Source organism: Gorilla gorilla, chromosome 10 (genome assembly GCF_029281585.2).
Source record: "Gorilla gorilla gorilla isolate KB3781 chromosome 10, NHGRI_mGorGor1-v2.1_pri, whole genome shotgun sequence".
Classification (NCBI taxonomy): Eukaryota; Metazoa; Chordata; class Mammalia; order Primates; family Hominidae; genus Gorilla; species Gorilla gorilla.
The window spans coordinates 36,086,108-36,101,547 of NC_073234.2; the positions used below are offsets into that span (position 1 = coordinate 36,086,108).

At 34.4% G+C, this 15,440-nt stretch overlaps 1 protein-coding gene across 3 annotated transcripts in view; it reads left to right on the plus strand.

The window, feature by feature from the left end:
- SLCO1C1 (solute carrier organic anion transporter family member 1C1) overlaps positions 1–15,440 on the plus strand; it is a 57,414-nt gene that overhangs the window by 2,331 nt on the left and 39,643 nt on the right. For all 3 annotated transcript variants that reach the window (XM_004052843.4, XM_055358076.2, XM_055358075.2), the window contains 4 exons: positions 2,177–2,330; positions 3,944–4,085; positions 8,565–8,697; positions 13,643–13,767. In XM_004052843.4, the coding sequence (XP_004052891.2) occupies positions 2,202–2,330; positions 3,944–4,085; positions 8,565–8,697; positions 13,643–13,767 (529 nt within the window). In that variant the 5' untranslated portion in view covers positions 2,177–2,201. The remainder of the gene's footprint in view (positions 1–2,176; positions 2,331–3,943; positions 4,086–8,564; positions 8,698–13,642; positions 13,768–15,440) is intronic.

Genomic DNA, 15,440 nt, shown 5'->3' on the forward strand with positions numbered 1-15,440 from the left:
GTTTGTGTATCTCTTGCTTGGCAATATTTTTACTCATAGTTTTGTAGTAAAGATACCTATTTAACATTGTATAACTCTGCGTTTCCCAAACCCTGTTTTCCTTGTCCTGGCAAAATACTGTTCTAGAAAAGTGGTCCTAGTGACTCAGTAGATATAGGAAGTTGGCTGTTGGTATCAGATACTGTTAAGGAAGAATCTCTATATTCTTCATTTCTTAAACTTTGTTTTTTTAAATCAGTAATAGATGTCAAATTTTATCAACTGATGTTTTTCATGTAATGAAATTCTATTTTTTATTTTGAATTATTCATGTGGTAATTTAGGTGAATAAATTTCCTGTAATTAACCAATTGTTGCATCTTTTAGAATAATTCTAATCATAGAGCAAGAGTTAATTTGGATTTGCTAGCATTTACTTAGAATTTTTATAATCTATGGGCTTGATCTGAAGTTTTCCTTTCTGTGCTATCTTTGTGCTGTTTTGTTACCAAGATAATTTTATTTTTGTCAAAGTAATGGAGACAATGATTATCTGTTTCCATTATCGGCTATCTTTCCTCAAAGAATATCCCTTGATAAAGCACTTCTGGTGCATCATCTATCCTTAGTATCTTTGTTTAGGGAATAGTTTCAGAGTATTTTTGATAATGTCTTTCTTGGCTATTTTCTCTTCTGGTTTTTATCAATATAGGTAATGAATATTTGCTAGAAACTTATCCATTAAGTCAAGATATTAAACTTACTTCAACATCCGATGCATGTTTTTATGTTTTATACTCCTAAATATCTGTGTTTTATCTCATTAATATTATGTATTTATATCTTTGTTTTTTGTCTTGATTACCATTAGCTCTTTGTTTTGCTTATTTTTTGTTTTTAAATTTTTCTCTTTCACTCACTCTTTTTTAATTAAAAAATTAAAGTTATGAATGCTTATAAAATGAATCCAAAAGCCTAATAATAATTTTTTTGAAACCAGACCCTTGTCTCATCCTTTCCTTTACTCAATTCCCACTCCCTAGAGGAATCTACTTAATTTTTAAATTGTTGAAGTCCTCTGATGTTTTAACTTCATATTATTAATACAAAGCAAATCGTTTATACTATTACTTGATTTTTCAGTTTGAGAAAGTATGAATTGAAATGATGAGGGATGAGGTTTAGTGAACACAAAACAAGCATTGCATAAAGTCAAGGTGATATACTCAGTCAGAATAGATTTCTGCCACAATACATGAAATTTGACTCCTAACATTATTCCTTTAGGAATAACATTATTCCACTCCTATTATGTGGATATAGAAGTTCTCTATTAATATACAATTGGGTCATCTGATAATATTAGGGAGATTGAGAAATACTTTGTTTGTTGAATTCCTTGATTTAGGTTAGATTATCAGGCAGGCACTGAACCATGTGGAATCCTAAAGAAGCAGGGGCACAGGATATGTAAATATTGATGTGAACAGGGAGAAAATAGGTTCAGTGTGTAATCCTGTCCTGTGAGGGGCGGTGGGAAATTGAGCATGGGAAGCAAGGCTGTCTTTTTTACGTTAAGGCTGATCAAAGACTGTTCTTTCACCTGAATTAAATCTAAGGCACAAATCATGTTGCTCCCTTATTTATCAAACGAAAACAACACACAAATTGGACCTCTTCTTTTTTGTCATATTTTAAGTCTCACATTGGGTGCTACAGGAATCATAAGGTGGTCCAGGGACCTATAATGAATGTAAAACTTCTATTTGTTTTGCTAAGAAGATAGATTTAAAGGCTTTAAAGACTTTATTCTAATGAATCAATATTCAAATAGTTGAATTCCTCTTCTTCCTTTCCTGCTTGCTCCTAGTTTAAACTGGCAAGACCACAAAGTTAGCAAAATTCTGCCTCATTATTTATTCCAAAGGCAACACTTAAATTTATTCTTTGCCATAATGAGGCTTAAACTGGACGGATTGAGAAAGAATGCTGGCTACAGAGTTCCAATAGCAGGATTAGTTAATCAGATATCCTGGTTGATTTTAATTGAAAACATTTGCCAACTTACTGTGACAACAAAAGGTAGATTCACTTTAAATTGCATCTATAGAATTGTGGTATACTGTTGAATAAAAAAATTTAATAAATGGTGTAGTATTTGTTTATTTATTTTTACTTTAAAAACTAACTTTGACAGATCAGAGTCAAGGAATGTGTTTATAATGGACACTTCATCCAAAGAAAATATCCAGTTGTTCTGCAAAACTTCAGTGCAACCTGTTGGAAGGCCTTCTTTTAAAACAGAATATCCCTCCTCAGAAGAAAAGCAACCATGCTGTGGTGAACTAAAGGTAGAGCAACCAAGAAGTAAATAGTGTTGATGCTCTTAGTTTTCTGTCCAGATATCGTCTATATAATGAAGTTAGAATGAGAATTGTTTTCTCCTTTAAAAAAAAAAAAAGATCTTAGATGCAATTTACTAAAACCACACCTTGCCAGGCGGTGCAAGCAATCTCTACCTGACCATGTGGGTTAAATTACTTTCCTGGGCTCATTTAAATGCCCCCCCACCAGACAGAAAAGAGAGAAATAGTAGAAACTAGTATTTATTGAACTTCTGCCATGTGCCAGATATTAAGCCAAGCACAGATATAACATTTAATTTGTGAAACATCACATTACTCCCATTTTGCAAATAAAAATGGGAATAATGTTACAGAGTAGGGAGAAGAGTTGCTTTTTTTTTTTTTAGGATTGTTGTATCAAACAATAGTTTTTAGTTTTTTGAGGAACCTCCATACTATTATATTTTCCAAAGAGACTACATCAACTTATGTAACCACTAACCATGTACAAAGATTCCCTTTTCTTTACATTCTAACCAGTTTTTATTTTTTGTTATAGCCAACAGATGTGAAGTGATATGTCATAAAGATTTTTATTTGCATCTCCATAATGACTAGTGATGTTGAGCACCTTTTTCATATACCTGTTGGCCATGCCTTCTTTTAAGTAATGTCTATTTAGATTATTTGCCCATTGTTAAAATCATGCTATTTTTCTTTGCTATTTAGTGATAGAAGTTTCTTTTTTTAATTATTTTTTAATTATTATACTTTAAGTTCTAGGGTACATGTGCACACGTGCAGGTTTGTTACATATGTATACATGTGCCATGTTGGTGTGCTGCACCCGTTAACTCGTTATTTACATTAGGTATATCTCCTAATGCTGTCCCTCCCCGCTCCCCCAACCCCCCGAGAATAGTTGTTTCTTAAGGGATGCTTTGTGTGCTCCTATTCTTTCTTTATACAAATATTCACTCAACAAATCTCTGCTTTTTTCATATAAATGCTAACCTTCCCTGTGAATGTTCTATCACAGACCCATGTCTATCAAAATATATAAGCTAGATATCAAAGACATGTTTTCCATTGAGAAAAATATTTGACTATGAATTTAATAAGTATAAACATAAACACAAGGAATAATAGTTGCCCTTTTTCAGTCTGTACATTATGTTCCCGGCTGGTGCATGCACCACCCTGTGAAATACATAATCCCAAGTGCTGGACTTGTTATAGGATGTCAAGTGTTTGGCTTATGGTTTCATTTACTTTCTTACCAATGAATGTCTCACCATACACTGACTCTTCAATGTAAGACTCCTTTGAGTGCCCCTCTGGAGCAGAGTGGAAGAAGACAAAAGATAATTCAATACACATTTCGCATAAAAACCAAATATATATTTTAAATTCCAAGAGAATTTGAACTGTTGAAAACTTACAGTGCTTAAGGCTGATGGAAACCTCGAACAGTGTTTGAATTAAAGTTTCAGTGATAATAAAGTTGATATTATACATTGTTCTTTGTTGTTTGTTTTGTATTTGTTTGTCTATTTACTTAGTTTCCAATTGTATATCAAGCTGGAGTCAGACTAAGTGTGACCTGTCATATTTTCCAGGTGTTCTTGTGTGCCTTGTCTTTTGTTTACTTTGCCAAAGCATTGGCAGAAGGTTATCTGAAGAGCACCATCACTCAGATAGAGAGAAGGTTTGATATCCCTTCTTCACTGGTGGGAGTTATTGATGGTAGTTTTGAAATTGGTAGGTATTACAGATGCCTGACTTTAATTTTAAGCTCAAGATCTTCTAGGTGTGGCTAAAGAACACCTTCTGCATTCTATTGTCTGCTGGGATCAGACTCTATTCATAAAATCTTTTTTTTTTTTTTTTTGGACAGAATTTACCATGATCTTATTCTACAGGAGAGGCAATTTTCTCAGAGCAATCAACAGTAAATTTTTCTCCCCAGGTGTTTGGTATTGTATGGTTCACACAATTCAGAGTTCTACATCAGAGTAAGTGACTTTCTTGGAGGAAAGGGTGAGATGCTAATTGGTATTTTGAGTTATAAATATGTAGAAGTGTCTTTACAGAAGAACAATACACCCTGGGAGCCCTATGATTCAATTTTAGAAGTGTGGAATAATCCAAATGCGCTCTACAAGAATTTACTGCAATGATGAATAGAAGTTACATCATAAAAGGGATTTTTCCACCCAGTGGTCTAGAAAGAATAATAAAGGGATTCTATTACCAAGAACACAAGATCAGAGCAGGCAATAAAAATTCAAATCTCAGGTGCCTTTGGTTAGCAATTGACTATAGACTCCTTAGAAATTAAAAAGATCGAGTAATTTGAGTCACTGTTTTAGAAGTAATTTAAAGAGGATAATCCTAGTTAGTCTGCTTCCTGAATTGATAAACTAAAAGGCTTTAATTTTTTGCTGAAGTAAACAAAATAGTACCCTCTCTGGTCCTTAAGGCTTGTTTCGATTCAGATATACGCTATAGTAAAACCTCTAACTGCTCCAATTTTAGCTTTACCTGGTGAACTTTCAGAAAAGTGAATAAATATTTTTCAACTCTTTAACAATTTGTTTCTTTTCATACATACTATGTGTTTTGGTTCTTACTCTGAATATCACAGAAAAAATAAAATGAATAAGTCACCTTTTGCCTTCAGGCATTTGCTTCCCAAATTCATCTTTTGTCATCCTTCCAGAATGACATTTCTTAGTGCCAAATTTTAATGTCCACACAAATAACTGGGCAATCTTTTAAAAATCTTTTTTTAAAACCTGAATTGGTAGGGACAGGATAAAATTCTGCATTTCTAATAAGCTCCTAAATGATACTGATGCTTCTAGTCAGTAGATCACATTTTGTGTAGCAGGTTTCCAAAACATCTGATCACATCAATCTTTTATGTAATTTGCTTAGATTGGCCCGGATGGTTGATTTATTCCTTGAGCCCTGTTCTACTGATGGCCCTGCACTGAGTGAAGGGCCAAAGAGAATCAAGGTAAAGGGTGACACATTATATCATGAGAGAAAACAAGGAGAAAGAGGTAACTGGTGCAGATAAAAGAATAGAGCAGATATGAGCAGGCAAAACATTATATATCATGATGTTTTGATGTTTTTCTCACTCTAGATTATTATATAAAAATATTTTAGAGCTGAAGAGGCATAGAAATGATTTGGTCCAAAGTTTTGTTTGGGCTCCCAGGTCCTGATGCAACTTGAGAGACAAAGTTTATATTTGATAGAGTATACTAAGTTTTCACAGGAAGTAGCAGAAAACCATGACTCCAAATTCACATTAATTCTTCCAGACCATTCTAGGTATATAAATTATTTATTGGATTGGTTGCCTTAAAATGGCTTAAAAGTTCTCTTACTTCCATTGAAAAGCTTTATGCCAAACATCACAGGTTTGCCCTAATTATTTGAGTTACATAAATTTCCAGACAAATGACTTTGCTGAACATAATCTTAATTTACTTTTTTTGCCTCTTTTTGCATTCCTTCCTTTCAAGATTCCAGAACAAATATCATCCTCCATCTTTATGTTATTTGTATGTGGCAACTTTGTTGAAATTCTATTAGTTTTAATTGATTTTCCATGGAAACTGTAGAGTTTTGTGGACAAATTGTCTAAAACAAAATATAATTTCGTATCTTTCTTTGCAACTCTTAGATTTTTGTTGTTGTTGTTATTATTACCTTATTACATTAGCCTCAGAACTGTGTTGAAGAGAAGCATTTACAATGGACATCTTTCTCTTGTGTTTGACCTTGATGCAAATACTTTTAAAATTTTAGTATTAAGCAATATGCTTGCTTTGTGGTTTTGGTAGATACACTTTAAAAGCTGGTTTGCTCAGATTTGTTTTTTCCTAACATAAATGAATGGTTAATTGTATTTAGTACTTTTACGGTGTCTATTAAGTTAACCATGCAATTATTCCCCTTCCATTTGTTATATAGTGATTTAATTAATAATTTATTGTTACTTGGTGGTACTCTTGTACTACTATAATGAACTGCGCTTGGTTGGGATATTTTTATTTGTATATACTATTCCGTTTGCTAATAATTTGTTTAGGATTTTTACATCTATCTTCATAATCAAGTTTGGGCTCTAATTGTCTTTTCTTATATTGTCCTTGTCCAGTTTTGGTTTTAAGAAAATAGTAGTCTTACAAGATGAATTGAGTAGCTTTCTTTTTTTTCTGTTATCTCGAGTGTGTCTGTGTGTGTGTGTGTGTGTGTGTGTGTGTGCATAGAGAGACAGAAAAAGAGAGCAAGAATATGTTACTTTAAAGTTTGGTAAGACATATTTCTAAAACTTTCTGTACCTGTTTTTTTTGTGAGAGGCTAATGATGGTAGATATGGAATAATTTTTATATCCAATTTCATTTTTTAAAGATTTCGTATCATCATTTATATTTCAAGTGTATCTCCTGACAACTCAGAAAGGATACTAAGGAAGCAAAAACTTTGATAGATACAGTATATATATGGTATATAGATATATATATATCTGTATTACAGGTACTGAACTCATATTGTCTTGTATATGACATGCCCATTAACGTAACACAGAAATAGCTTGTAAACAGAAGTCCTTTATTGTGTGGTATTGGTGGAGTGTAGGCGAGAATAGGAGAGAATTACCGATAAAGTGAATGTCAACTTTCATTTTATGTTGGTTTGTTTATTGTGGTACATTAACAAACATATAGATAGAATTATCAAAATAATATGATATACAATGTCTTCTACTAAATACTTAAATTTCAAATGAGAAATCTTGTGCTCAATTATTCATTTTTTAATATGAACATTAAGAAGAGCTTAATTCTTCTTGGAGCCATAAAGACTAGGACCACTGTGCAAGTCATGTTTCTCACTATCATTCCTATTATCCTCAAGCCCACAAAAATTACTGCTTTATTTCCAGTTTACTAAAGCTGGCAATGTACGTGAACAGTAGTAAATTAGATGATTGCTTACAGATGTAGAGAAACATGCTTTGCTCAAAAATTGGAAATGAGGAGAACTTCAAAGCAAGGCCACCCATTAGCCATCACAATCAATTGCTGGGAAATTGTTAAGATCTTACTGTATTTAGCACGGTACATCTTAAAAACTAAATATCTCAAATAAATATAGCTAAAGCTTTAAAGCCCCTTGAAGTCTAAAACCCTAAACAATGTTTATCAAAGCATGTTCTAGGAATCATCTCCATCAACACACTTGAGTTAGTATTACAAATGCAGATTTCTTGGCCTGACCTCAGATCCATGGAATCAGAAACGTTTGGTACTTGCCAAGAATCGCATTTTTAACAAGTTTCCATTTCCTTAACCGTTTCCCGTCAGTATTTTTATGCACAGCAAAGCATGAGAAATATTACTTGAAACATGTTTAATCACTTAGCACCATCATCAACTAAATGTGTCACATGCTTCATTAGAGACATTTTAGAAAACCATAATTTCTACTTTCAAAAAAACCCAATATTTTTAAACCATTTTTCACAAAAGAGATAAATGGGCACATTTTATAGAGATTTTGTATTTCATAAAATTTGCTTTATAGGCATATGTTGAGGTTATATAATTGATGTATACCTGAAGTCGCCTATGTGGAATAATTTTTATTTCTATTTTGAGTCTTAATCTTTTTGTGCAAAGTTTATTAACAAATCATAAAGTATCATTTGGGTAAATGTGTTTCATCATTTTATTTCATTTAAAGTGAAGTACAGTTGTCTTTAATTTTTCTATAAAAGATATCAGCTAAATAATTTGTAATGCGTAGTCCACGAGCAATTAGAACACTAATAGAAGTTTTCACAGAAATTTTAATGAATAAAGAAAAAATAAGAAGTTTACTTCAAATTTACTAAAAAATATTTAAGAGAGAAGCTAAAGGGAGCCTTCTAGAATTTGACTTACTGATAAAATATTTTACAAGGACAAATAATTAGGTTGGGTGAAGTGAGGTAGAAGGATTGAATTAAAATATTTTGATAAAGGGATGAGGTGATTGAAGTAATGAACATGAGAATTTCAAGGGTCATCTCAGATTAAAGGAAAAAAGTTAAATGATGCAGAGATGGCTTAGTTAAAAGAAAACATTGCTTGGTCTGCTGTATACATTCATTCAGTTATGCTGTTGACTTCTTTCTAAGTTCTCTAATTTATGATGTTTTATTCTTTTCCTCAAAGGGAATCTCTTAGTTATAACATTTGTTAGCTACTTTGGAGCCAAACTTCACAGGCCAAAAATAATTGGAGCAGGGTGTGTAATCATGGGAGTTGGCACATTGCTCATTGCAATGCCTCAGTTCTTCATGGAGCAGTAAGTCTAAAGCAATCATCTTTTCCTTGCCTTTCCAAACAACTGCATTTCTCCCTTTTATGATGATTATTAATTATGCAAATTTAAGCTTAACCCATGATAACTTTGTCTTACTTTTATTACATTCTCTTTGGATAAAATTTCAGAACAATTTTATAATTTTTCTTCTGACAATAAACTGTAAAAAATTGATAGATTACTGTATATTGATATCAACAAGATTAAAGAAAGATTTTACCTACATGTTTTGAGTTAAATGCTTTAATTTAGCTGTAGAGGCAAAATACATAATTGAAAATCAATTAATGTGGTAAATGTCAAATAGGTAATTAATAAACACTGCAGACAATAAATTCTGGATTATGGAACACTGGCTGCTAGACAATTAACTCAGGGATATATTATCAACTTAAACAAGTATTCAGTGTCCATACAGTATCTCTTAGACCTTTATCAATGGAAGCAGGGTGTCTGTATCCTCTAACCCTAAAGTCTACTTTTGGTACTTTTGTTAATACATGCACATGACTTTAGTTCCAAAGATTTTTACCTATGTGATTTTTACCCTTATAGCAACCTGTGGGGTAGAAGAACATAGTTTATCTTTTTTACTTTAGAGCTAAGGACCAGACCCCATGACTTGAAAAGTTTGATGACTTTTGTAAATTTAGGTGTCTTGTAATTATGGAATCAGAACCCTAAAACAGGTCAGCTGACTTCTCAGGCAGCAGTTTTCATACATATCCATGTCACTGCCCTTCTCTGTGTTTATCTATTGCTGATAAAAGAAATGACTACCAAAAGGTTTCGGAGTAAGAGAATATTTTAGAAAATTATATTTCAAGTGATACTTTATTGTCCACTCTAGATCATTGTATCAGGACAGTTTAGAGCTGGAGAGACTTAGAAATGATCTAGTCTGAACTTTTTCTTGAATTTCTAGACCACTTATGTAAGTACAGTCAGATTTTGACCTCCCTGGCCAATCTATCAAGGTAGGACTCAGAATTCTCTGAGTGGGAGCTTTTCTACCCATTTGGATGAATTCCCGGGACCCTAAATTTTTACTTGGAGGGAGTTCTGTGGCTTGGGCACTTCTGCCTGCTCTTTGGACTACGTCCTTCCATAGGTCAGAAGTTTCCTTGATCATTGAGATTCTACAAAAATATTATATATGTTCAGCCTGTAGAAAGAATGGGAAGGAGAAGAATGAGAAAATGGGTCTCCAACCTGCCTACTTCCTGCTTGATCTGTAGTTGTGTTGCTGTTATCTGTTGATTCATTGAGCTTCCATGTGACAGTTTGCTCAGGGGGAAAAGCAGTTCCACTACTGAAAAAATTAAAAATGTGGAAGTAGTCACATAGGATAGATAAATCCATTACACCAGACTTAAATCACTCTGCAGTGGATCAGTAGCTCTTCTATGTGGCAATGGCTACACTACTTAATTTTTCTAGGTCTCGGTTTCTGCATCTTAAAACAGGTATTAAAAATAATTCCTAGCTGATAATGCCATTGCAAATATTAAGTGAGATAACACAGGTAAAATGCTTATCAAGGTTACCAACCTAACTAGTAGCTATGTCATCATTGTTGTGTGTTATCAATCCTTTTAGCTAATTAAGCCACCTGGTTTTAACCAGCAATGGTTTTGTCTTAAAGCTGCTGTATACAGATGAATAATTTTATTACTTTAAGTTAGTGACAAATATCGAATACCCGTATAAGAAAATCAGAGAAAAAAATGTATTAAAAAGAAGGTCGGACAACCAGACAGGCTAGTGTTGACAAAGGATATCAAAGGGACAGAGACAGATTCTTATCCAACATTTTTGACATGGTAGAGGATATATTTGTTTATTTATTATTTAATATATTTGCAGGTACAATGCCAGGTAAAGGAGCTATTTCTGTGAGAAAACAAAATAGAACAAAAACACACACAATTCTTCCTTCGTGAAGCTTGCTCTCTACTGAGGATTATCACTCTAGTTTCTTTCCACCTTTACACAACATTAGTAACTAATTGGGTACTTATCCAAAATATGATTTTCGTTCTCTAAGAGATAACTATGCTCTGTCTCCTTTGCAGAAATATCCTTAATGTCTGACAAAAGCTATTAATCATGGATAGCAACTATTGAGGGCCTATTCCTAATAGGCTGTTTAGTTTTATGTATTAGCTCATTTAACTCATTAATTTAGCAAGTGTATATATATTTGTGACATATGTATATATATATAATTTTTCTAGGCAGTAAAGAAAGAGTAGTGACAAAATAATTGGCCCTCACAGATCTTCTGAGGAGGAGACAGAAAATAAACAGATAAATACAGTATGTCAGAGAATGGTAAGAACTATAGAGAAAAATAACCCAGTAAAGACAAATAAGGAGTGTGTGTGGTGGGTTGGGGGTGGTTGCAGTATCAGGTAGGGTAGTCAACGTATGGCTCACATAGTTGGTGACATTTGAAGAAGACCTGATAATAGTAAAGAGGACAGTCATGTGGATATCTGGGAAAGAAGACTTCTAGCCTAAGTGAACAGTGAAGGCAAAGTTTCTTCAGCAGGAGGAAGTCTGGTGCATGGATGACCTGCAAGGAGGCCTGTGTGGCTAAAATGCAATGACCACGGGGAAAGCACAGAAGATGAATGCTGAGAAGTAAAAGGGAATGAGAGAATATGTCAACGTTGTTTCTCACTTTGATGGGCATTTGAATCACCCGAGGCTCTTGGTAAACTGCAGATTGTGATTCAGTGGCCCTGGGGTTGGTGCTGAGATTCAGCTGATGTTGCTGGTCTGCAGACCATCCTTTGAGTCATAAAGTTAGGACAATTACAAGAATTTAGTTTGTCCTCTGAATGAGATGCGAAGTTTTTAGAAAGCTTTAAGCAGAGTGACATGATCTTACTTATATTTTTAAAGGATTACACTGACTGCTGCTTGGAGAATTGATTCTGGTGGGAAAGCTTGGAAGCAGGGAGACTATTTAGGAGGCTACTGCAAAATTTCATACATCAAAGTCATGAGTGCATCAGTCAGGATTTGAATGCGGGTCAGAATTAAAGCCCCTAATATAAAAGCATTTATAATATTAGTCCCAGATTTAAATAATTACACTTTTGTCTCTTCTCCAACAGAGTCTTAATAGGTACAGACCACATCCATAGCTCTCATTTTACAACTCAGTTAATTAAAACCTAAACGTTAATTTTTTTAGAGTATCACAGATAGCAATTAGTAACAAAAGTGGCACTTAGATAAGCTGCCAGTTATTTGAAATCAAAATAATTATGATGCTTGCAACAGTAACCTGTTGACAGAAGGAACTGAGGTAAAATAATGAAAAATTTTCAAAATACTCCATGATCACCATCCATACTTACTTCAATAGTCTTGAAGCATCATAACAGTCAATGGTTTCTCTGTAATTATTAACAATAAAATTATATTTACCATGATTTCAATGCTAAATGTTCTCATGTGTAGTTAAGAATTGAAAACAGTTAACCTCATTAAGTGATTCTTAACCTACTATGGTCAGGGAACCCTTTGATAAAATTATAAAACCTGTAACCCTCTTCTCTTAAGCATTCACATAAAAACATACATACAAAAATGTTCTTACTTTTTCAGTGGGGTTCATGAACCCATTGAGGTGCAGATAGCACAAAACAGATTTAAGGTAACCTATTTATCAACTTGAATATTTCAGTAATGCAATACATCTTTTCCTTACCATGCTGAATAAACAGTTCTCTACTTTTATTTATTTATTTTTTTTTTTGAGATGGAGTCTCACTCTGTCGCCCAGGCTGGAGTGCAATGGTGCGATCTTGGCTCACTGCAATCTCCGCCTCCCGGGTTCACGCCATTCTCCTGCCTCAGCCTCCCAAGTAGATGGGAGTTCTTTACTATTAATATGCCAATGCATATTCCTGTGATTACTAGCCTTTGGCCAAATAGTGCCTGAATAAAATGAGAATGAAGATGATACTGAGATGTTTTCTTACCAGATACCTCTTCCCCAAGGGGTACAAAGAGTGTGGAGAACGTGGCATATGAAGGATAATTTGAGTGCAAGAGTAGAGCTGGGAGATTGTAGATTAGCATTATCACAGGCTGCCCACTAAGCAATGGCTCTTTATCCCAGCTGCTATCATAACCTTATAAACAGGGGAAAGGGTGGAATTAGAAGTAACTTGGTGCTATGCTAGTAAGCAGTACAGAAAAAGCAGAATATTATCAGGATAAATGGTACAAAATCCATATGTCATTTTCCATTCTCCAGAATCAGCCTTGTAATTCTACTAAATTTACAACTCTAAATAAAGTATGCTGATGGCAATACATTGTTCAATTATGGCTCTTTCTCTGACTCAGAAAAAAATCATGATTTTATCAAGTTGAATACTTTTTCACCTGGGGGGAGGTGATTTATAGTCACTAGTTTGCTTTAAGATGAGCCTCTATGAGTACTTTTTACTTTTATTTTCTGTCATTAATTGACTGGCGCAGGTATGGTGTAAAGCATGGTGTCCAAATTTTGGGTTCCCTGGGCCACATTGGAAGAAGAAGAATTGTCTTGGGCCACACATAAAATACACTAACAACAGTTGATAAGCTAAAAAAAATTGCAAAAAAAGATTCATTATGTTTTTAGAAAGTTTATGAATTTGTGTTGGGCTGCATTCAAGGCCATCTTGGGCCACATGCAACCCACAGACCGCGGGTAGGACAAGCTTGGTGTAGTCTATGAGCCAGATCTTCTGGCTACCTCTTCAGCAAAATCTGCCGTTAAACACTGGCTTGATTTGGTGAATTAGGTTCAGAGACAGCTGCAAGCTCAACCTGGTACCCTAACGATTTGAGTAGCATACACATAATATTCTTAGTATGATGTTAATGAGTCTATCATGAAGAAAACATTCTTCTTATGCAGGTACAAATATGAGAGATATTCTCCTTCCTCCAATTCTACTCTCAGCATCTCTCCGTGTCTCCTAGAGTCAAGCAGTCAATTACCAGTTTCAGTTATGGAAAAATCAAAATCCAAAATAAGTAACGGTAAGATCATTTTTTTGACTTGACTAAACAAGCTTTTAAAAAAAAGACTTTATATGTGCTTTAGGATGGACAAAAGTGTCTATGATTTTTGCTCCCAAAAGCTTTACTACTTAAATTGAGATATCACAGTACCATAAAAATTCCTAGAATATAAAGCAGTATATGATTAGATCCTAAGAAAATATACCAGATGATCAAATCTTATGGAAAAAAGCATTAATTGATAGTTCCTGGGAAAATCTTTCAAAGCTTCTGAATAAGTGGGTTTTGAAAGCAGGGTGAAACTAGTTTAGCACATACAACTCTCAATCCATTGCTCAGATATGAAAGAAGTATAATTTTTCCCATAAGTCAACTTAATTTCTGTGTTCAGCTACTTTTTGTCAGAATGGCAAAAATGTAATCTCAATTTGTCCGCAACCTCCCTTTTTGTCCCCAGGGCTTGTTTACATTCTAGGGAGCTTACATAAGAGCAAAATGGGCAGCTATGGTGGGAGCTCTTGGTGTTATCAGTTCCCTGTCAGCTTACATATCTGAAACCCCTGTGGTCACACTGTTTGGTCATACTTGTCAGCATGGGGCTATCTTATGTCCATGTTCATACTTTTTTTCTCACAGCAGCTCTCTCCAGTACAGAAGTGGCCATCTTAGATACGTGGAAATAATTCTATTTTTCACCTGAGCAAGGATGCAGGAATTTTATCAAAGTGTCTAGTGTTCTAGATGGCTGATGCATATGACACAGCAATGCTTTGTCTGAGACACCCTTGGCAATATGGGAATACTCTCTTCTATATCACTGTAGACACTGGAAGTCCTATGAGTCAAAGGCAGGAATGCTGAGCTAGACTGAAATAGAGTCTTGCCTTCTGCCTGGGCTTCACTTGGCCGAGGTAACACAGATTTTCCTTACTCAGAGTAGCCATAAATTTATCCATAGGTGTTTACTGTGTCTCTAGGACACAGTACAGGCAGGGAGAGCAAATCCCCTCTTCTCCCTTCAGCTTCCCTTCAGCATCAATATGCTCCACACTCCTTCCCTGCCACCTACCAATTTCACCCCCTACTCCTAACCGGAGGAACCACATTGTATACAGGCAGAATGGAAGCCTTTCTAAAATTAATATATACCTGCCGTCCATCCAAATCTCTTATCTATTCCACGAGACCTTTTCACTCCCCTAATATTCTCATTAGTACATTCTGTTGAGATGTCTTTTTTTCCAGGCAATGAACCCTGGCTGTTTGAATGAAGGGAGGGGCCAAAGGACTAAAAACATATGGAAATGTGGAAGAGGAAGGACGGGGAGAGCACAGAAATGTAAAAAGTTTACCCTCTCCTGCTGTAGCAAAAGAAGGAACTCATTCTAGACAAAGAGGAGAATATGAAAGGGGGTAATAGATATGTTCAGGAGGATGCATTCAAATCAATGGACAAGAACAGCAGCCTTGTTTATGTAAAAATATAACAGATAATAAATATGATTTAGGTTCAAATAAGGAGGCAGGGAACTGACTGAATGGCTTGTAATTTCATCTGTATACAATGTACAGTCAGGGAAGATGTTTTGTTTTGACAGCACAACTAGTTAGGAAATATTTAAACCTGTAATGTAAAAAGGTGAAAGGTGAAACATAGGGCTTAGACTCAGTAATTAAAATGTGTTTAATAA